The sequence below is a fragment of the Microcaecilia unicolor genome, chromosome 4, assembly GCF_901765095.1.
Source record: "Microcaecilia unicolor chromosome 4, aMicUni1.1, whole genome shotgun sequence".
NCBI lineage: Eukaryota > Metazoa > Chordata > Amphibia > Gymnophiona > Siphonopidae > Microcaecilia > Microcaecilia unicolor.
In genome coordinates, this window is record NC_044034.1 from 62,370,175 (window position 1) to 62,394,098 (window position 23,924).

Sequence of the window (23,924 nt, forward strand, 5' to 3'; positions counted from 1 at the left end):
CGCTGATGCCCGTTGTTCCTCAGTTTGATTTGCAATTACTCGTCGCACTGCTTCTGCTCCGCGAGTACGACAGCTGTGACATAAAAACATGCGCCTATTCGAATGCAACGTTGTGTCCAAATTTGAAAGCAATCGGTGAAGAACTTTCGGAGATTTAAGATTTTGAACAAACGAACATTTACATTTTTATTTATATAGATTATGTAGTTAGGATCTCAATTTAAATGTTTCTGAAATTCAATCTTTCTCAGGTAATTCTCCTATGCCTCTCGGAGGTTGATCAGGCTTTTCTTGAGGCTCCCTTTCCCATCAAGAGATCTTGAAAGTGATAAAGGGGTTGGGTGGGGGCAAAACTCCGGGTTTGGATGGTTTTAGTGTTAATTCTATGAAGTGTTTTGTGTGGAGGTGAGCCCCCTCCTTCTCCGGATAGGCAATTCTAGTTGGGAGGGAGGGCGCTTGGCGGAGAGCATGCGAGAGGCTGGCATTTCTGTACTTTTGAAACCGGGCAGAGATCCAGCGGTTTGTGGTTCACATAGACCGATCTCCCTTATAAATGTAGATATCAAAATTTTGGCAAAGGTGATGGCAGATAGGATGGGTCAGGTGCTTCCTACATTTATTCACCAGGATCAGTCCTGATTCCAGCCCAGAGACAAGTGACTGATAATATCTGTAGGACGCTGAAATTACTAAGGTTGGTTAGGGACTGTGCAGAACCAGTGACCTTTCTAGCTACTGATGCAGAAAAGGCCTTTGACAGGTTCACTTGGCCCTTTCTTTGGCAAGTTATGTTGGTTATGGCGTTTGGGCCGCAACTAATAGGATGGTTACAACAATTAAATGCAGGACCAATGGCTTGGATCCGTACTAACGGTGGGTACACCAACACCATTTCAATAGAACGGGATACTCAACAGGGTTGTCCCCTTTCTCCATTGCTGCACTTGCTCAACGGGTTTGGTCTTTGGGAGATATACGGGGAATTGAGGTGGGAGATGACATGCATAAGATTGCTTTGTTTGTGGATGACTTCTTATTTTATATTACCTCTCCAGGGTTGACATTGTCTCCCCACAGGATGAATCTAGATTGCGGCAGGATTTTCCTTTTTACTGGACAAAACGTAAACTTTTGTTGTTTGGGTATTCTAAAGACTGGTGCCAGGTTTTTTCTTTAAATTATCCAGTGGTTAGCTTAGCGGAGTTTAAAAAAAGGTTTGTACGGCTTCCTAAAGGAAAAGTCCATAGAACGATATTAAATGGACTTGGGGGAAAATCCACTATTTCTGGGATAAGCAGCATAAAATGTTTTGTACATTTTTGGGATCTTGCCAGGTATTTGTGACCTGGATTGGCCACTGTTGGAAACAGGATGCTGGGCTCGATGGACCTTTGGTCTTTCCCAGTATGGCAATACTTATGGCGACAGATTTGAGATTTACTGTGTTGGCGAAAAGGCTGGTGGGGTTGTACTGCTATTTTATCATGCCTTTTTTTTCCTTTTTCAGACATTCCCAGAGGTTGTACCTCAGTCTATTCTGCGGGTTCTTCAGGCGGGGATATCCACATTCATCTACGGTGGGAAGCCCTCTCGACTTTATCAAAAAGTGACGTGGCAGGCAGTTGACTTGGTGGGCAGAGGTGTTCCTAATGTTCTTTGGTATTATTGGCCTTGACAATTAAAGCAGATTTTGGCCTGGGAAAGCGAAGATACTTACCTGTAGCAGGTATTCTCCAAGGACAGCAGGACAATTGTTCTCACATGTGGGTCGAAGTACGCAGCAGCCCAGGAATCAGGAAAAATTTTGCAAGCAAAATAATAACGTCTTTCCAGAGAGTTCCGGGAACCGCGCATGCACGAACGACTTCCCACCCGCCGTGTGAGCGTGCCTCTTTAGTTTAATCAAAAAGCATAAACACAAAAACAACTCCAAAGGGAAGGAGGGCAGGTTTGTGAGCAATCAGCCTGCTGTCCTCAGAGAATACCTGCTACAGGTAAGTATCTTCGCTTTTTCTGAGGATAAGCAAGCTGCTTGTTCTCACATGTGGGGTATCCCTAGCAACCAGACTCACTCAAAACAATGAACATTGGTCAACTGGGCCTCGCAATGGCGAGGACATAACAGATTGACCTGAAATCAAAATCAACTAACAGAGTACAGACTGGAACAGAATCAAAATGGGTCTAGGGGGGTGGAGTTGGATTCTAAACCCCGAACAGATTCTCCAGCACCACCTGCCCAAACCGACTGTCGCATCAGGTATCTTGCTGAAGGCAGTAATGAGATGTGAATGTGTGGACTGATTACCACGTTGCAGCCTTGCAAATCTCTTCAATGGAGGCCAACTTTAAGTGGGCCACTGACGCAGCCATGGCTCTAACGTTAAGAGCTGTGACATGATCCTGTAGAGTCAACCCAACTTGGGCATAAGTGAAGGAAATGCAATCCGCTAACCAATTAAAAATTGTGCGTTTTCCGATGGCGAATCCCCTCCTGTTGGGGTCGAAAGAAACAAACTGGGCAGACTATCTGAAGGGCTTTGTCCGCTCCACGTAAAAACGCCAATGCTCTCTTGAAGTCCAAGGTATGCAAACTGCTTTCGCCAGGCAGGTATGAGAACGGGAAAAAAATGTTGGCAAAACAATTGACTGGTTCAGATGGAACGCCAACACCACCTTCAGCAAGAACTTAGGGTGCATGCGAAGGACTACTCTGTTCTGATGAAACTTGATATAAGGTGCATGAACTACCAGGGCCTGAAGCTCACTGACCCTACGAGCTGAAGTAACAGCCACCAAGAAAATGACCTTCCAGGTCAAATACTTCAGATGGCAGGAATTCAGTGGCTCAAAAGGAATTTTCATCAGCTGGGTGAGAACGACGTTGAGATCCCATGACACTGGTGGAGGTTTGATCGGGGGCTTTGACAAAAGCAAACCTCTCATGAAGCGAACAACTAAAGGCTGTCCAGAGATAGGCTTACCTTCTACATGGCAATGATAAGCACTAATGCACTAAGGTGAACTCTTACGGAGTTCATCTTGAGACCCGACTCTGACAAGTGTAGAAGGTATTCAAGCAGGGTCTGTGTAGGACAAGAAAGGGGATCGAGGGCCTTGCTGTCACACCAGACGGCAAACCTCCTCCATTTGAAAGAGTAACACCTCCTGGTGGAATCTTTTCTGGAAGCAAGACTTGGGAGACACCCTCTGAAAGACCCAAGGAGGCGAATTCTAAGCTCTCAACATCCAGGCCAAGAGAGCCAGGGACTGGAGGCTGGGATGTAGAAGTGACCCCTCATTCTGAGTGATGAGGGTTGGAAAACATTCCAATCTCCACAGTTCTTCAGAAGACAACTCCAGAAGAAGAGGGAACCAAATCTGATGCAGACAGAAAGGAGCTATCAGAATCATGTTTCCATAATCTTGTTTGAGTTTCAGCAAACTCTTCCCTATTAGAGGTATGGGAGGATATGCATACAGAAGGCCTGATCCCCAATGCAGGAGAAAGGCATCCAACGCTAGTCTGTCGTGGGCCTGAAGCCTGGAACAGAACTGAGGGACCTTGTGATTGATCTGATTGGCAAAAAGATCCACAGAGGGGGTGCCACATGCTCGGAAGATCTTGCGGACAACATCCATGTTTTTTTTTTTTTAATCATTCCTTTTATTAACTTTTTCTTTACATAATTCCCACATAGCTGAACATATTTAATCGCAGAACTTTCTCATATATGAATCAACAACCTCCCTCCACCCCCCCTCCTAGACATCTCAGGTATACATCCAATGACAACATCCATGTTAAGTGACCACTCGTGAGGTTGCATTACCCTGCTCAGTCTGTCGGCCAGACTGTTTACGCCTGCCAGATAAGTGGCTTGGAGAAACATGCAGTGATGGCGTGCCCAAAGCTACATCTGGACGGCTTCCTGACACAGAGGGCAAGATCCAGTGCCCCCCTGCTTGTCGGTATAATACATGGCAACCTGACTGACTGTCTGAATCAATATGACTTGGTTGGACAACCGGTCTCTGAAAGCATTTAGAGCATTCCAGATCACTTGCACTTCCAGGAAATTGGATCTGAAGACCTTTCTCCTGAAAGGACCAAGCTCCTTGAGTGTGAAGCCCATCTACATGAGCTCCCCACCCCAGGAGGGATGCATCTGTCGTCAGCACTTTTTGTGGCTGAGGAATTTGGAATGGACGTCCCAAGGTCAAATTGGGCTGAATCGTCCACCACTGCAAGGAATTCCGAAAGTCGGTGGACAGGATCACATCCTCTAGACTTCCCGCAGCTTGATACCACTGGGAAGCTAGGGTCCATTGAGCTGATCTCATGTGTAGACGTGCCATGGGAGTCACGTGAACTGTCGAGGCCATGTGCCCCAGAAGTCTCAACATCTGCCGAGCTGTGATCTGTTGAGACGCTCGAACCAAGGACACTAGGGACAGGAGGTTGTCTGCCCTCGCCTCGGGGAGATAAGCTCGAGCTGTCGTTGTGTTCAACAGTGCTCCAATGAATTCCAATTTTTGAACTGATTTGAGATGGGACTTTGAATAATTGATTACGAACCCCAGTAGTTCTAGCACCTGAATAGTTATTCGCATGGACTGTAGAGCGCTTGCCTCCGAGGTGCTCTTCACCAACCAATCATCGAGATAAGGGAACACATGCTTTCCCAGTCTGCGTAGCGACGCTGCGACTACCACCAAGCACTTCGTGAACACTCTGGGCGCAGATGCCAGACCAAAGGGCTGTACACAATACTGAAAGTGCTGAGTTCCCAGCCGAAATTGAAGCTACTTTCTGTGAGCTGGGAGTATCGAGATGTGTGTATAAGCATCCTTTAAATCCGGAGAGCATAGCCAATCGTTCTCCTGAATCATGGGAAGAAGTGTGCCTAGGGAAACCATCATGAGCTTTTCTCGAACCAGATAATTATTCAGGCCACCCAGGTCGACTCCCCTTCGACATCGGTGGAGTGAGATTGGGCATAGACTTCTCGACATCGCCACAGAGAACATTGTTCCTCGGCATCGAGGCAGGTCCAGTGTCAGAATACCTTGACACAGGTTGTGTCTGACACTGAGCAACAGCGCTCGTGGGAATCAGAGGAAGATCCCAGGTACTTCTGATGAATCCTTTGGGAGGCCTCGAGACAGGTGGAGATTCACTTGACGCCTCACTGCTTCCAGTGCGAGTTGGTCTCTCAGCAGCCATTACCTCTCTCCTCAACGTCGATGCTCCTGTCGATGTCGACGATGCCAACCTTGGTACCAATGTCGATGTCGCCGTCGAGGGTCCGGACTGAGCCCCAAAAAGCTTTTCCCATTGGGCTTCTTTAGACGCTTGGGTCCGTTTCTTCATATGAAGACAGACTACAAGCGGCTGGGCTATGGTCGGGCCCAATCTGTACCTGAGATGGTCCGGTTGCACCGAGTACAACGTTTGAAGTCGCTGGGTGTCTTCGATGACATGGAAGAAAAAACGGCTTTGACGAAATCAAACGACAAAAAAAAGCACAAAAAAAAGAAAAAAAACCCGACCATGCAGCCAAAAGGCCGAAGCGATTCTCACAGAGAAGTTCTTCCTGGGCCTGAGAGAGAAGCGACGCGTAAAACAAACTGCACCTCACCGCGGAGAAAAGAAGAACTAAAGAGGCACACTCACATGGTGGGCAGGAAGTCATTCGCGTTACTCGCGCGACATAATTCTCTGGAAAGACTATTATTTTGCTTGAAAAACTTTTCCAGATTCCTGGGCCGCTGCGGTCGACGACCCACATGCGAGAACAAGCAGCCTGCTTGTCCTCAGAGAATGTGGATTACATTCTTCATTGGTTAGGCTAGAGAAACACGGAATGCAGGGGTTTACCTTGCAGAGTTCTCTTTGGGCCTCTTTCCAAAAACATAGCAGAAGATTTCTGAAAATCCATGGGTATTCCATCTACTTTTTTTAAGGAGCTGCCCTAAATCTAAACTCAGAGGTGGCCGTCGCTCTTCATCACTGCCCTATATGAAATATGAACCTGCCTTTTAAGTTGGGGTGGGATTTGTGACATTACAGTGTTGGGGATAATTAGTTTTGCTTAGGTTTAGGGATGTGTTTTATGTGGGGGATTTGATCCCATTTCTGAGGTTACAAAAGACGTTTCGGATTCCTGCTACTGATTTTTATTTTCAAGTCACACACTACATTTCCTGTCAAGGGTGGTTACAGGCAAATCCTGATGATACAGAGCATTTTGAAAATTTATAGAAAGATTTGGAAAAGTTGAGGGGTGTGGTTTCCATTATTTATTGGTTCCTTAGAGGGGGGGAATTTCAGAAACATGCTTTTATGGACCACTGGGAAAAAGATTTTGGTAGTACACTGACAGTGAGCGAATGGCAAGCAGTATGTCTGGAGATTAAGAAAGCTTCAATTTGTGTCTTGTTGAAAGAGAATGCTTATAAAGTCCTTACCCAATGGTATTATGCTCCAGTACAGTTGCATAAGATGTTTCCCACAGTGCCTGAAATTTGCTGGCATTGGGGTAAAGACTGAGGGACATTTCTACACATCTGGTGGGAATGTGACTTAATTCAGGATTTTTGGACTGCAGTAACAGAGTTACTTACTCTCTTCAGTTGGGGACTCTATTTCCTAAAGACCTTAAGTGGTGTTTATTGGGCTTGAATAATCAATGAGGCCTTAAATGGCAGTGGAGATTCAAACGTATGTGTCTGGCAGCAGCTAAATCTGATATAGCTGCTCATTGGAAGCGATCTGCAGGCTCCACAAAACTGGATTGGATCTTCAAATTGTAGACTGTTAGTGAACTAGAAAAGTTAACTGATAAACTGATGAATGGACTCATCTGGAACCCATACTGCAATTGGGGGTGACCCTCATGAGGTTCTTCAAGTTTTTGCCCAAGGGGGAAGGGGTATTATTAAGGTAGCAATCTGGGGCACTGAAGAGTACCTGTGCTCTAGAGTACTACCGATTGGTTTCTTTTGTAGAGGTGTAAGGGGGGGGGGGGGGATTGTAAGGGTTTGAGGGGGCTGCTTTTCCAATAAAAGAAATGTATATGTTTTTGCTGTGTTTAGCAATATTCTTGATGGTTGTATTTCTATCAACTGTTTATGATTCTCTATGCTTACATTAATAAAAACCTATTGTTACAAAAAAAAAAAAAAAAAAAAAAGATTTGGGATTGTTGGGAGAGGAAATCTCTATAGGTGGGTGGAAGAGGATCTACGAAACAGCTGGTAAATAGTCTACAAGAGCATTAAAAGGCAGAATGCCTACAAGATTCTACACAGATGGTGTTTTATCCCCTCTAAAGTTGAGAAAAGTGATCACTGGAAGCAATGTGGCCAGGAAGAGACCTTCTGGAACATATGGTGGGGGCGTGCTGAAGTAATGGACTTTTGGAAAGGGGTGGGAAGGTAAATAATATACTATCTGGGGAATTAATACAAGAAGAAGCAAAAATTTGCATACCATGTGCGTTACCAGACAGATTAAGCAAAATTAAGAAACAGCTGATAAAATGGAGAATAATGGCAGCAAGAAGTATTATAGCAAAACATTGGAAACAGGTGGAAGTTCCATCTTTGCAAAGGTGGTGAGAGCAATTGAAGCGTATTGCTTTGATGGAGAAACTGATTATTCCACATCAAAGATTTAGTAAAGATGCTAAAGAAAGCCAATAAACCTCCACTTTGGACCAGAGTGAGTGTATATGTATACGAGGGGGATGCACAGGGAATGTTAAAAGGAATATTTGTTTATCGTGGTTGCTTACAGGTGATATTCTGTGTTATAGACAAATATAATTATGATGGGAAATTTAAAAAAAAAAATTTTTTAAACAAGAATATAAACTGAGCTACTTTAAAATGTAGTAATTATTGGGCCTACCTGAAAGTGTCTTCTGTCCAGACACCAAAACCAGAAGTTTCTTTTGTTCTTCCATGAGCCTTTGAATTTGTTCCATTTGTTTCTTCTTCAGTTGATCTTGTTTTTCCTGCTGCCTCTCCTTAAGCTTTTCAAAATATAAATGTTCTTATAAATGCATTGTAAAAGCATTGCATGTGACTAGCATGAAGCAGTGTTTACTAGCAGAGAACCATTTAAGATATTTTGACATACAGGCATAAATACATCCCTGTCTGCACATATTCCTCCTACCCTCCACACGTAATATAACCTTGGAAATATTTATCCAAACGTAATCAATTCACTCAAAATTCATGTGTCCCTAATCCTACTACATTTTGAATCCCCCCCCCCCCCAATCTCTGTTTACTCAGAGAAAGAAACTAGTTCACTTGCAATCTCAGAAAGATTAGAGCATATTTTGAAGGCACTGCCCTGCCCTTGGCTAGTATCTTAAGTCCCTGTTGACACAAATATAGGAACATGCCATACAAGTCAAATCTTTCAAAAGGACGACAACTTTGGAAAGTTGTCCTCCACACAGAACAGAAAACGTCCAAAGACAGTACACTAAAACTATGCATAAATTAAAGACGAGTTTGGATCTTTGTGGAGAATAAGAGAGAGGTTTCTGCACCACTGTGTCCACATGTGAAAATTCCTCAACCGGATGTCTAAATCAGAGTTCGACAAACCACAAGCACCAGGTCACCAAAGTGCCTAAAACTTGTACTCTATATAAGCTTGAGCTGCACTATTCAGGAAGTGCAGGAGTTCTTGCAGTTTCAGTCTCAGGAGACTTGAAAACATGGAAGTAAGCCAAACTTCCTGAACAGCACACTTCAAGCTTATGAGAGCAGAGATGCAGCAAGGAAGCAGAACATACGTGTTTTTATCTGCAGGTGAGGGGAATAGATGGCAGCTCTGACAGGGGGGAGGGGCTGGATAAAAGATAGGAGGGGGGTATGAGAGAGAGAGAGAGAGAGCAGAAGGATGTTGGGGACCCAGGCTATGGTGATATGTGAAACGAAGAGGCAATCGCCTCTTTACTTCACCTATTAAGGTGGTGCTGTAATACACAATAGCATGATTCAGGAAGGGAAATGGCTGGATTCTGCCCGTACGTTGCAGAGGCACCTTAGATGAAAGGCAACTTTAGTAATCAATCAGTTTCTTAAAAAAAAAAAATCTACTACTGATCTGGAAGGGGATTCCTGCCCCTCCTTCCATTCTTGTTCCCCCCTCGCCCCCCAAAAAAAAATAAAATAAACTACACTGTGGACAAAAAGCAAGCGAGGTCTCAAACACTTGTTCATAGATTTCATAAAAATGTGTTGATGCCTGGTCTAAGTGAACAAAATAACACAGACTGACAAAGGATCCTCTTCCCTATCCTTCCCTTTCCCCGCTGCCCCTCTTGGGCTTTCATTTTGTAAACCACTTCGAAACAATATTGAAAGTAGCAGTATATCAAATCTCTGTACATAAAATAAAAAGTGTTCCACAGTACATATACTGGGAGTGGAGTAGTTGTTTAATGGTTAGAGCAAGCTCAAAACAGAGGATACTAAAATTCAAATCTCACTGATATTCCTCATGACTTTGGGCAAGTCACTCTGCTCTCTACTGCATCAGGTACAAACTTAGGGCTAGGTTTACTAATGTGCATTAATCTGATTAATGCACATTGTTAGTAAGGAGAAATTAGGAAATACCTGATAAAATTATTTCCATTGGTTCTTCACACTATTCCAGGATGAGTGGGTGGTCATGATCCATCGACCAACAGATGGAGATACAACATACAGAACTGAGCCGTAATACATAGCCCCCAGTTACCAGCCCAGTTCCTCAGTATCAGTCCAAAAGCAAGGAATAAAGAACCAAGAGCATGTTCGATCTCTGCATAACTCAATAGACCCAGACTGAAACCAAAAACCAGAGCCCCCGAAGGCTCAGTTCTGACAAGCAGCTCCATCCAGGGACAGGCGGAAGGCAAACAGGAGGGCTCCTAGAAAATAGTGTGAAGAACTAATGGAAAGAAAATTATCAAGTAATTCTTAAGCTCTCCTTCCATTACATTTCTTCCCATTATTCCAGGACGAGTAGAACATCAACCCTGTAGTGCTTGCTTATGCAGAGAAGCCCAAGTCGCTGCCTTGCAGAGGCCAACGAGGCCTCCGCTCAACATGCGTCAATACGCTGGGTAGAATGAACTTTCAAAACCGGAGGAGCCTTTCCCTCCAGGATATAGGCCACTGCCACCATTTCCTTCAACCAAGGGGCGATAGAAGCCTTAGAAGTCATGAGATCCAGCTTCTGTTTACCAAACTGGACAAAGCCTATCCGACCACCGAAAGCCATTAGTAACCTACAGGTAACACATGAGCATCCTCCAAACATCCAGTAACCTCAAGAAGGAAAACTGACCCCGACCTCTTCTTTCTGAAAAGACGGGAGAATAACAGATTGATTTACTTGGAAGGTCAACATCACCTTGGGCAAAAAGGAGGGCACAGTCTGGAGCAAGACAGAGCCTGAAGCTCTGAGATGTGCCATGCTGAAGCAACTGACACCAGAAAAACCGTTTTCAAAGTAAGATCTTTCACTGTCACCTTTTGAATGGCCTCAAAGAGCGGACGCAGAAGTCTGCTTCCACATTTAGCAACCCCACACTGTGAGCCGCTAATAAACAGAATAGGGGACGTGATGCCTGCTTCCTGAACGGCAGCAAGAAAGTGAGCTCTGTCGAATCTCTGCAAACACCTGCTAATTATACATGTCATTCCCAGGTTTGCTGATTTCATTAAACTTCTGATTCGACTGGGCTTTGCTCGGGCATAGCTGAACGTCTGAGCGCGCGTTTTGGGAGAAAACATGCCCACGAGGAGCAAGAGAGGCCTAAAACACAAAAAAGCTCTCCCATTGAAAGCAACTAAGATGGCGGCGGGCCAAGAGTCTCAGCAGGCGACAGAGCACAAGACAGGAGACTGGGCCAGACGGCGGTGGAGGATATAAGCGAGAAATTTGATACACAGACCCGGAGAATTGTAGAAGTGGAACAGCATGTGTCAGAGCAGGAGGACGCAACACGTGGCATGGCGTCGCAGATTGCGGATTTACAAAAAGAGGCAGTGGCCCTCCGCGAGCATTTGAAGAAGCAAGAGAACAGGAACCACCGCAACAACCTTCGGGTCATTGGTCTGCCTGAGTCAGTCCAGGACAGGGAGCTATACCAGTTTTTCAGCACATGGCTGCCAGAACAGCTAGGAATAGAAGACTGTAAAAAATGGAATGCAACGTGACCGTGCACACCGGATTGGACTGCGAGGAGAGCGCGACAATAAACTGCATACAGTCATCGCACACTACATAAATTGGCAGGAAAAGGAACAATTGCTCAAAGCTTTCCGTTCTAAGAAGTCGCCATTGGAGTATGAAGGACACCTTCTGTTAATGTTTTATGATTACTAAACTGGAGTACAGCAAATGCGCAGAGCCATGGCGCCAACGTGCACTTCATTGCACAGCAAAGGTATTTGTTTCTTGCTTATGGACCCAGCTAAACTCAGGATTTGGCATGCAGGGAAATCGGTCCTGTTCTCGGAAGTCTCAGTGACTCAGGCCTTCCTGGACAGTCTTAATAAAGAGGGACAAAGTGAGCCTGCTGAGTGAAGTTAACATCTGATAAGTGATCAGGCCAAATCCACCATACTGTGTTGTTTTGTTTTTTCTTTCTGGACAGCACCCCATCCAGCAAGCTTAAGGGGGGTTCTACGGATGTGGAATCCTTTGATCTTTTGCTTGGGATCTCTAACACAGAGGGCCATAAGAACATTTTAGGTTTATGGATATCTGTTTTTTGGGGTGATGTTCAAAGTGTCTGGGAAGACTACTTGGGGAGGGACAATTTTTATAATAAGAGGGCAGAGAGGAGGATAAGGGGAATCCAAGATGGCGCCGAAATAGAAGGACGTGTCTCTAGTCCCTTCGGATTTGTGCATTAAAAATAATAGCGGGGTCCGACTGCACTTACCCAACGTGGCTAATAGGCTGGCTAGGGTGCTGCCGAAGTTGGTCCATATTGACCAATCGGGACTTATTCCGAAGAGACAGGTAGGGGATAATGTTAGGCGCACTCTTCATTTGATTTGAGAGGCACAAAGATCCCGGTCTAGTACGTTTTTGTTGGCTATAGACGCAGAGAAGGCTTTTGACCGGGTGAGCTGGGGGGTTTTGTATGGAGTGATGAATCGCTTGGGAGACAATTTTGGGGCTTGGGTGGCAGCTTTGTATACAGCACTGAAGGCACGTCTTAACATTAATGGGGGTTATACTTCCTTCTTCCCAATAGGTAGAGAGACCAGGCAGGGATGCCCCTTGTCGCCACTTCTTTTTGCCCTGTACATGGAGCCATTGGCGGTAATGGTCCGACAGCATCCGGATTTTCAGGGTATTAAGGTTGGGGGGAAGGAACACCGAATCACGTTATTTGAGGATGATGTGTTACTTTATGTGGTGGATCCTGAGCGGACACTACCTGTTGTGTTGGGGAGTTTTGAAGAATTTGAACAATACGCTGGCCTAAGAATTAAGGATAAGAGTGAACTATTGGAGATTTCTTTGCCGCAAGGGGAACAAAGTAGATTGAGAGCATTGTTTGTGTTTAAGTGGGCTAAGCATCATATTTGGTACTTGGGGATTCAGATTCCTAGGGACTTGGGTAGGGTGTATAGTTTTAATTATGGGAAGATAATAGATAAAATTCAGGGGGAGTTGTCCAGATGAAAGAGATTGTGGCTTTCGTGGTAGGGGCATATGGCAGTGGTGAAAATGAATGTGCTGCCTAGATTGTTTTTTGTTTCAGGCGCTACCAGTGGCGGTTCCGAAACAGATATTTAAGCAATTGCAGGGTCTAGTGGCACAGTTTATATGGGGGGGTAGGAATCCTCGTTTGGCTAGACATGTGCTATGGGGTGCCCCTGAGAGGGGGGACAGAGCAGTACCCAATATTGAATGGTACTATATTGCTGCTCAATTGAGGATGATTATGGACTGGGAGAGGGGGATAACTAAGCCTGCTAGTCAGTTGGAGCAATCATATAGCCCCCGCACAGGCTGATGAACTCTTATTTATGGACTACTGAAGGAGTGGGAGTGATTTTGGCAGGGATACAGAACCAATATGTGAGCATTTGATGGAAGTGTGGGGAGGAGTAAGGAGGAAATGGGGGCAGTCTGATGGGGTGTCGACACTAGCGACCCTTGAGATGGGAGCCAAGGTTTGGGGCAGGGAGAGAAAATGCTAGTTTTGTGCAGTGGAAGCAAGCAGGCATTATGAATTTCCGGGTGAATTTGCGGGGGGGGGGGGGGGGGGGGGGGTGGGGTTGAAGAGTTTTGAAACGTTCCACATATAAATTTATCAGGGAGAGACCATTCTCCCTATATACAGATTCAACATTTTGTGGGGACATTGGGTTGGGGGGGGGGGGGGGGGGAAATCCGCAGGAGAGGGAGTTTGGAAAATCTGTGGCTTTTGTTAAAGAAGGTTCCCAGACCAATATCAGTTATATATAAATTTTTGAGGGAACATGACCCTAGGCCATTTGGTTTTCAGGAGGCTTGGGAGGAGGATTTAAGTTACCACTTTTCTGATCAGGAGTGGGAAGTTATTTGTGGGGAGGTTCAGAGAGCTTCGATATGTGTTTTGGTGCAGGAAAATGCATATAAATTTTTATCCCGATGGTATTACACACCAGAGAGATTAAAAAGAGGATGTACCCTGGTGCATCGGGTCTGTGTTGGAGGTGTGGTTCACAAAGAGGTTCCTTTATGCATATATGGTGGACGTGCCCTGGGATGATACCTTTTTGGCAAGCTGTTATGAAAGCATTAGTAAAGCTAATTGGATCATCATTGGTGTGCAGCCCTTTGGTGTGTCTCTTGGGCTTACACGAGAGGGACTCTTGGGTACAGCGGAAATGGTTGCGCTGGGGGCTGGCAGCAGCTAAGTGCCTTACAGCACAGTATTGGAAGAGGGTAGATCCCCCGACATTGAGTGATTGGAAGTATAAATTGGGTCAGTTAATACAAATGGAGAGATTAACGACTCACTGCAGGGAAAAGGAAGATGGGCTCGACTACAACAGCGATTGACAAGTATTTAGGTTAATGGAATCTTATAGGAGGGGGGAGGGGGAGAGAGAGTGCTCCAAAGAACCATGGGGTGCTCTCAAGGCGAGGTGGGGCTGGTGATGGTTAGAATGAAGGGGAAGGGGATGATGTATTTTTGGAGTACAAGGTTTAGTTGGGCAGTGGTTGTTCATTTTGTTATTTGTTGCAGTGGGTTCAGTGATGAGCTGGTTTTAGATGTAGTAGCGTAGTAGTTAAGTAATTATGAGCCCCTGCGTGGGCGAATGTAAGCGAGATGTGCTCTTGTTATGGAGTTATGCAAACTAAAAGTTAAAAAAAAAAAAAAGAGGGCAGAGAGGATGCAGGGTGAATAAATTTTGGCTGTGTTGTTCAGGGAGGGGGGGTTGGATGGAAGTGCAACTTAAGAGGGAGGAGAGGGTACATAGGGGGGTAGAGATGGGGTAAGTATGAATGATATGCTTGAGTGGGAGAGAGAGAATGAACGGGGGGAACATGGGGTAGCTGAAGTGATTGCTATCGTAAGAAGGGAGGTGGGGGTGGGTAGCGCAGTCACATTGTTTTCTACTGGGGTTGTTGGACCAGGGTTGAAAAGTCCAGCAGGCTCAGCTGGGAGATCGAGAGACATCAAAAACTCCCCTGGCTGTACCGCTGCGATAACCGAGCGGAGGGTTTCCATGCAGAAATGCCGAACCCGTAAGGACCTGTTGATGCACTTGAAGTCTAGGACGGGTCACCAAGAACCGCCCTTTTTTGGCACCACAAAATAAATGGCGTATCGACTGCACCCTCTTTCTGCTGGGGGGTACAGGCTGGACGGCTCCCAGTCGTTATAAGTTGAGGAGGGTGTAACAAACTGCCCGCACCTTGGGGCGAGCAATTCCAACTTGTAGCCGTCTCTGATAACCCCCATCTGTCGGATGTTACCCTGGTCCACTCCACCAGGAATAGGGACAGCCCCCAATAACCAGCTGGAGATAGACCAGGGCCCCATCATTGGGCGGACCTGGCTGCGGGCTGGTTTCTGTTACCGGAAAGGAAGGCCCACCTGTCACCTCAAAAGGGCTGAGGTCTCTGAGAAGACCTTGCTCTTTGAAAAGAGGCCCCGCAACGTGGACGGTAATGACGTGTATCCCTAAACTTAGGTCTAGGTCCCGCCAGTCGCACAAATTTGGACCTGTCCTCCGGGAGGCGCTGGCCCTTAGAGTCACCGAGGTCCTTCACAATCTGTTCTAGGTCTGTTCCAAACAAAAGTGTTCCCCTAAAAGGAAGCCTTGAAAGCCGTGACTTAGAGGCCAGGTCTGCAGCCCAATGTCGCAACCACAGCCAGCGACGCGCGGTGACTGCTAGGAAAACTTCCTTCACCGAAGCCCTCAAAAGATCATAAAAAAGATCCGCAAGGAAGGCTAAACCGGACTCTAAGGCCAGCAAAACAGCCACGAGGTCCTCCGGACAGGAGGCTTTCTGTACCCACGATAAGCACGCCCGCGCCGCATAGGAGCCACAAACTGAAGCTTGCAGGGAAAGGGCCGCTACTTCAAAAGGACAGCTTCAAGAAAATCTCCAACTTATGATCCTGAGGGTTCTTGAGTGCCATGCCACCCTCCACAGGGACAGTGGTTTTCTTACTGACCGCTGTGATTAATTAATCCACCATAGGAACCTTCAGCAAGTCTAAGTCAGCAGCAAGCAGCGCGTAAAGACATGACATAGCTCTAGCAACCTTAAGCCCACTGTCCGGCGCATCCCACTGCGCCGAAATAAGGATTTTCATGGCCTCATGCACATGAAAGGAACAAGGTGGGCATTTGGTGCCAGACATAATAGAGAGCACTGGACCTGTTCCCCCTGACGATTCAGGGGGTGAAATGGCCAAAACCTCAAAATCCCTAATAATCAGAAAGGGAAGCTCTTCTCTGCAAAAAAGGCAGGCAGCCATCGGGTCATCCCCCTCCTCAGAAGGCAGGGTGACCTCATCTGCCAAATCCAATGATTCTGAGGGACAGCCCGGAGACAAAACCAGGCCATCTGTGTCAGATAGCTCCTCGGGATCCAAAATCTCCACCCGGGGACATTTTGGCAGGAAAGACTGAGAGGCTGCAGCAACCGAAGTTTGATGAGGAAGGGACGGGGCTGCCTGAAGAGAAGCTCCTGACTTCTTCAGAAGAAAGGCACTGTGCATTAATAAAACAAACCCGGGGAAAAAGGAACTGAAAGGGACTCCCCTGCTTCCTCTAAATTGCTTTCCTCCATCAGAGCCTGTGCCACAGAAGCGCGCTGTGCCTCCTGTCTGTCAACAGCCACGTGCGGAGCTGGTCGCGCCTGAGAGGAAAAAAATGGTGCCCGCCGACGCGAGCTGCATTAACTGCCCCGAGGAAACCGCTGAAACTATCCCCTGCGCTTCCGACTCACCGGACGCCTGAGGGGAACCCCCGTCACACTGAACACCCACTGTGGGCTGACGGCGGCACGACTCACATTCCCCCGACGCTGCTCTCCAGCCCCCACACCGACAGCAGCGCTTAGCTGCCTCAGACGGCACTGACACGCTCCACAAACGCCTGCCCCTCAAACAGACTCGGCAGCCCGTCTAGCTCCTCCATATGATCAAAACAAAAACAAAGTCTCTAAAAAGAGACGCTTACCTTTTTTTTTTCACTCAGGAGAGAAAGGCAACACCCAATCAGGCCCACAGCCCCGGGCAACGGAGGAAAGGTAGGGGGAGACTGGGAGCGACCTGGCACCACCAAGTGTACACCAGAAACTACAAACAGCCACTCAACTCCTGACTGTGCTGAACTAGGCCCAAAGGACACCAGTAGCCAGATCAAACCAGAGCTGCACAGAGATGTCCCTCCACCTGCTAGATAGAGAGAATACTGAGGTTTACTTCAGGTTTACTTGTCTGCACAGGTCCACATATAGCAAACCTCGGAGGTTCTCTCTATCTCCACCTGCTGGTAGAGGGACACAACCCACAAGACTCTGGATTGATCTGTGGGACGCTATGGAAAGTTAAACTTAATGATGAAATAAGCAGCATGGCATTTATATCTGAAATTTTGTAAAAATATTTCCACTCATCCAAAAAAATAAATAGATATTCAACATTTCTATAAGGGGACAAGTGAAGTAATAGAAAACAATAGAAACAGACGCCCAAAGTCACTGATTTTTTTTTCTTACCTGCTCTAGTTTTTGCAAAAGAGGATCATTATGAATTTCTTCTCCGGGACTTCCTAAATCACCAGTCCTAATGTCTTCCCATTCAATTGGGGCATCTTTAAATATCATGGGTCCCTTCTTAGCCCAATGTGATGCTCTCAATGGGTTTACTGTTTCCACTGTGTCACTTTCTTCATAAAAACAGTTAGCCTCTGAAATTTCTTCTTCATGAAGAGAGTCTTCATTTATAGAATTGCCACTGCCTGAGATAAGAACGGATTTTATCTGGGAATTAACTGAGATGTTTCCACTTCTACACAGTGGGCTCTCGCTAATTGTTTCCAGAGCAGAAAAGGAAGGATTAAGTATAACTCCAGCTCGCGAAGCGCTGGACATCCACTGTGTTATAAAGTTCTGTTCAATATTCAGATCTGAAGTGGTAGGCATTTTGAAAAATTTGGCTCCAGTCAGTTCTACCACATAAACGGCATGATTTGCAGCATTCCAATTGGCTTTACATGTCTACTGATCTTCAAAAGAGTACCTAAAGAAATAAAATACAAAAGATAGTTAGGTATTACTGAATATACCTAACATAAAATTGTGTCAAAAGTGTGGTATTAGCACAGAGGACAATTTCAAGGAAGTGAAGATAAAACTGGAGGTCTGGTAGATTCTATATTATCTACCATCTTATTCTGTGGTTTTACGACACTTTAATGTCATGATGGTATCACTCCCAACATGTCTACCACGTTTACTGCATCTCACTCTGTTAGCTTATACAATCTTATAAAGCAAGGTTCTGATTAGAAGCAGTTATCACCCACAATGAGTACAAAAATTAAATGCAACACATATCCGCACTTCAAATTATAATTTTGCAGATTTAAACTGAAACGCAACACATTATATCTGTGCATAAAATTATAATTTTGAAGATTTAAAACAAGCTCTTGAGACTTGCAGGTGACCTCATTGGTTGATGGTTGCCTAAGCCTAGAGCTCCTGGTAAGGAACCCCTGATCTGCAAGAATCTTGATATCGCAGCCTGATGGAGTATAAAATGAAGGCATCCTATTAATGGCATGCAGATCTGTCATTGCAGACAGAAGGATGTGGAAGGGCTATATGGAGTAATGGCTGGAACCTCTGAAGGCACAGCAGCAACAAATCTTGAGTTGGAAATCTCTTCAGAGGTGTGGCATTTAGAGTGGAAGCAAAAACTTACCAAGGGAAAACTTTGTGAGATACTTTTAGAGCTGCAGCTGGCATTTAAAAAAAGATTGGTAGCAACAGCCCAAGAGCTGACTAGCCTACTTAATTAACTGAGCTCAGATAGAGCAATGTGAGTTCCCATTTCCTCATGTGACTCCTCGCGTTCCTCCAGCTCATGTTCTGCCAGCATATGGAGGAGGCAGAATGCAAGCTGGAGGAGCCTGAGGAATCATATCAGAAAGGGAGAAATGTCTTCTTACCTGATAATTTTCTTTCCTTGAATCATTGCAGATGAATCCAGAAACAAATGGGTTATGACCATTTACCAGCAGATGGAGATAGAGTACAAGTACAAAACTCTGACAGATAGGATGGTAAGCAGCTAGTCAGCCACTATTTCTCATAAAAATGCATTAGGAAAGAACATGCCAAACAAAACTTCTCCTTCCTCATAGAAAGGAAGAATAATATATGAACAGGAACTTGAAGAAACCTGAACCTGTAACAATCCCCAAACAGAAAAAGTGAACACCTAACCCAGAAGGTCGTTGAGGGAGGGTCTCCAGATTTATCTGCTGTGATTCAAGGAAAGAAAATTATCAGGCAAGACAAATTTCCCCTTCCTCATCATCAGCAACAAATAAACCCAGAGACAAATGGGATGTAGCAAAGCAGTCCTTATGCTGGGCAGGTGACAAACACCAGCAGAAAGTACTGATGCTCCAAAGTATATGCCTCCAAGTACTATAGCAGAACTTGATGTCGAAAAAATGCAAAGATGCAAAATCCACATCACATGCCTCCCTGCTAATGAATGGAAGGAACAAAGGCTGATTAATGTGAAAAGATGAGGTGACCTTCAGCAAGAAGGACAGCACAGTTCTGGATTCAGAAAAGGTAAGGAATGGATCTCTGAAGGATAAGACCTGAATCTAAAATATTCATCTAGCCAAAGTAACCACTACAAGCAAAACAGACTCTAAGGTTTTAAGGTCCTTGACAGTAGCTTTCTTCAAGAGCTCAAAGGGAGACTTCTAAAGGGCCCTGAGAACCAGTTTAAGATTCCAAACAAGGGAAGGAGCACATAGAGGAGGCTTAAGAAGACTGACTCCCCCACTAAGAAAATGCACCACATCAGGGTAAGAAGACAAGGAAGAATGGGCCAGATAGCCACAATAACATTCCAAGGCAGCCACTTGAACCCTTAGAAAGTTGTAGGCCATACCCTTTTCAAAAACGCCAAAATTTGATGTAAAGATTACTGAAACGTGGAAATGGCCCTTTCCCAACAACATGCTTGAAATACTCTCCATACCCAAGCATATGCAAAAGATGTGGAATGCTTCTTAGCCAGAAGTAAAGTAGTAATCAAATCCTCAAGATATCCTTTTCATCCTTAGTTGCGACCTCTCAAGATCCAAGCTGTAAGACCAACTAGGGACCGCAGGTGATGACTTGGGCAGCGCAGCTTGCTCCGCACTTACCAGGTCCAGATTGTGGATCTGGGAACCTGGGAATCACCCGTTAGGCTCAATCAAGCTGTGCAGCCTCAGCCTGCACTGCTAGGAGCTAGGCCAAGCATCAGGAGCAACAGCCTGAACAACCTACCATCTGCTGGAGGTAGGGAAATACTGAAGTTTTCCAATCAGCACCAGCCCACATACCTGCAACGTCACTGGAATGGAGAAATTATGTATTACCTGATAATTTTCATTCCTTTAGGCAACTACACTGTTTTCCACAGGAGTTTTACCAGTGACCTTGCCAGTATTATCTAGTGGTGCTCCCTGGAAATATCCAGTATACATCTGCCAAAGTAGCAGAAGGTCCCTTTTTGTAACACACCCATGCCCCATCAACCACTGCAGCTAAAATGATAATCAAGCAAACATAACACCACAGAGTGGCACTCACTACCCTGCATACTCAAGGATATGGAAATATCAAGGGAACCCGTTTTGCTGTAAATTATAATATGTATAATTTTACTCTTTTTTTTTTTCTGCATACCCAGATTCCCAGGTCCAAATCTTCTGAAGGCAGGTTGCAGAAAAGTGCAGCTAACTAAAGAAAATTATCAGGTAAGACATCATTTCTCCTTCCTTAGTGTTTAACTACACTGTTCTGCACAAGTGGGTTGTACCGAAGCAGATTTACTGGGCGCGGGAAGACAACCCATCCCCCATACATGACGGATCCAATACGTAGTACTTGCCAACTGAATGGAGCGACGATCACATTGCTGCTCTTCAAATCTCTTCAGGAGCCACTGCCCAAACCTCTGCCCAGGAAGCAGCTTGAGCAGGCCTTGAGGCCCTCAGGCACAAGACGATTCTTGCAATACCCACCTTGATCCACCTTGCAAAGAGACCTTAAAGTCTACCTGGCCCTCCCTAGGGCAATAAAAAAGAACAAAGAGGTGATATGAAAGATGAAAATGATCCGTCTCCTTCAGGTACTTTAACCACATCCTCTGGACATCCAGCTTGTGGAGTCTCTGATCCACAGAACAATGGAATTTCCTGATTCACAAAGAAGAAGAAACCACCTTATTGAGAACGGAAGGAACCAGGGTAACAGAAACAGAGTTGTCTGCAATAGATACAAGTCCCAAAAAGACAGAGCCTACAGATCAGAAACATTTCAAGCCAAGATGAAGGCGACCAGAAAAACTGTCTTGAAGTGAGATCTTTAAAGGAGGCGGAGTGCAGAGGCTCAAATGGCAGGGAGCCCAATGCCAGACCCTGCTGTAAGAAACCCAGAATATTGGGAACCTGAGCCGACCAATGGGTCAGAGACTGTCCCGCACGCCAGGTTTCAAAAACCTTCTACACCTAAGGCAGAGATATTGAGGACTTCCACGAGCAGAGTAATGTAGAAACCACCACTGGAAAGAAACCGTGCTTCTCTAACTTTATTATTTAAAAACTTAATATACTGCTTTAGTTGTAGGCAACTCAAAACATTAAGAACATAAAAGTAGAACTCCATAAAATAAGGAAGCAAGTAATCAACATTCATTCAATAAGGGGAAGAACAACCATCCACATGATAGCAATTATCTGTTCTCTGTTGCCGTGTCTTAACTCCCCCAGATAGTGCCGTGAAAGGAGCTCAACCGAAAGGACCTCCCTAAACTGGAGGCCTGGGTCAGACCATTCTGGGCTGGCCAGAAACAGCCCACTCCCCTGAGCAACCTCTGAAAGCATGGAACCACTAGGAGCTCTTAGGCGATTTTATGTAAACTGCTTTGAACAAACTTTGGTATTGTATAGGCAGTATATAAGTATTTTAATTAAAAATGAGATAAAGCAGAAGGCCTGTGATCCATTCACAGGCTCTGCCTCATTCTGTTGCAATGGCTTCCTGTTAGACTAGAAAACTATACACAGTACTGGGGACTGTGAGTGCAAACTGTGCTGCTGCCTTCATGCTTTGGATAACTGGGGATAACTGCTCTGGTGGAAGAGAGTCTGCCAAACCTAGCATACTGCGCACCGAGTCCCACAAGTAGATGCTCTTATACAGATGACTGAATACGGGAAATGAGCATACAGGCCTGATACATCTTAAGGACAAAAGAGTCCAGGGTCCTAGCTTCTCTGCCCTGAGGCACCAAAGCATAGTCCCTAGAACTCCTGGCCCCTTTGAGTGTGGATTCCACCACCATGGAGTGATAAGGCAACTAGGGCCTATCAAACCCAGGGGTACCCTGAATCAGGTACATGATGTCAATTTTCTTGGGGTGTACTAGGACAGACAGAGAACACTCCTAGTTCTTCACCAGACAGTCAAAGCCTCTCTAGGAGGACAGTCGTAGTCTAGGTCCTCAAACATCTTAACCCTGGGCTCATCCTCCATTTACAAATGAATGGAAATAGCAGCAGCCATTTCCCTAGCAAAAGAGGGAAAAGAGAGACTTTCCGGGAGAGACTTCCACCTCTCTTCAGGAGGGAAGGGATCAGAGGGTACACCATAGAACTCTCCTCCAAGGAGTACTGTGGGTCCTCATCCGATACCCATGAGCGCTCCTCATCAGTGTCAGCAAAGAACTCCTCAGGGAGACGAAGCCTGCCTCAACATAGAGGAGCCATGCCCTGGGCATCAAGGAGTCAGCTCCAGCCTCAACTCCAGCAAAGCTTCCTCCACCAACGTCGAGGGGGTGACAACCTGGGCAGCAGTCAATACCAGATTCCTCACCTTGGACTAAGGGCCATGCAGGGCTGAAGAGAGAGGCATGGCAGGAGAAAGCACCCCAGACACTGATGCACTCTTCTGAAAATAGCCCAACAGCTGCTCAAGGAGCAATGCCCAGATGCGCTCGACGGCCAACACCGGGAAAGGCTGGGGCATCAGGTCTGAGACAGACTACTGAACCGTCGGTGTCTGCTGTTCCCAGCTGCAAGAAGACCTGTGCACCAGCACTTCCTGGATAGAGGGGAGCAGTCCTCCCGGCACCGATGCTTCTCAGGTACCAGGTATTCTCTTGGTGCATTGGAGTTCCCAGTACCATGTGTAGGAGATCGATGCCAATACTTCTTGACCTTTGCCTAAGGCACAACAATCGAGGCTCCTCGGTACTGACAAGGACGACGTCAAATCCTCACGTTGCCTTGGTGTCGGGTCCAATGCAGGCCAGTCTTGGAGGAAGTCAGCAATGAGGCAGGTAGAGACTCACTCGATGCACAATCACTCCCAGAATGGGTAAAGAAGACAGTCAGAAGGAGAATGATCAGGCTTCAATCAATTAAAATACTAAGAATGGGTGTCTTTGCCAGAGATGGTCCGATTCCACTAGAAACAATGCTTGAAGCCACTGGGCACCTTCAAGGACATGGAAGGGAATACAGCCATGGCCGAATCAAATGACGCGAGGGTGTCGGGAAAAAAAAGGGAAAAAGCAGCCAAATAAAAGAGAGAGGCAAGCACAACCGGAGCCCATGCCTAAAAACTGCATACCAAGCACCATTGAAAAAAACAAAACTTAAAAGCACGCAAAAAAAAAAAAATAAAGAAAACAAAAATACAGGGAAAGACCGAAAAAGAAAAACAGGGAAGGCACAAAAAAAAAAAAAAAAAAAAATCACAGCCAGCATGGAGCAGGAGAAAATGGCATCCTTTCCTAACAGTGGGAAAAAAGTAACTGCAGGACCCGCTCTCCCGCAGCGAGCAGGAAGGCATTCACACATGCGCGATGGGAGTGCTGCACAAGCTCAAAGACATTTTAAACTGTCTATAATCTTCGGACCAGGTACCACAGATTGCGATACCCACACAAGAGAGATTATAGCTTGCTTGTCCTCAGAGGATGCTATTTAACTATTCCATCCCTCCCAATTGGTTCTTCTCTAAACTGAAGTGCCGTAATCTGTTTAACCTTTATTCTTAAGGACACACACACACAAAAGAGTAAACAGAATAAACCTAGGAGGAAAAATTGCTATATCCACAACAAACC

The 23,924-nt window shown here is 45.7% G+C and overlaps 1 protein-coding gene across 1 annotated transcript in view; it reads right to left on the reverse strand.

Annotated features, from left to right (window-relative positions):
- LOC115469596 (centromere protein J-like) overlaps nucleotides 1-23,924 on the reverse strand; it is a 141,035-nt gene that overhangs the window by 114,224 nt on the left and 2,887 nt on the right. The window contains exons 2-3 of the mRNA XM_030202391.1: nucleotides 17,270-17,792; nucleotides 7,916-8,039 (exon numbers count right to left, since the gene is read on the reverse strand). Coding sequence (XP_030058251.1) covers nucleotides 7,916-8,039; nucleotides 17,270-17,695 — 550 coding nt within the window. The 5' untranslated portion in view covers nucleotides 17,696-17,792. The remainder of the gene's footprint in view (nucleotides 1-7,915; nucleotides 8,040-17,269; nucleotides 17,793-23,924) is intronic.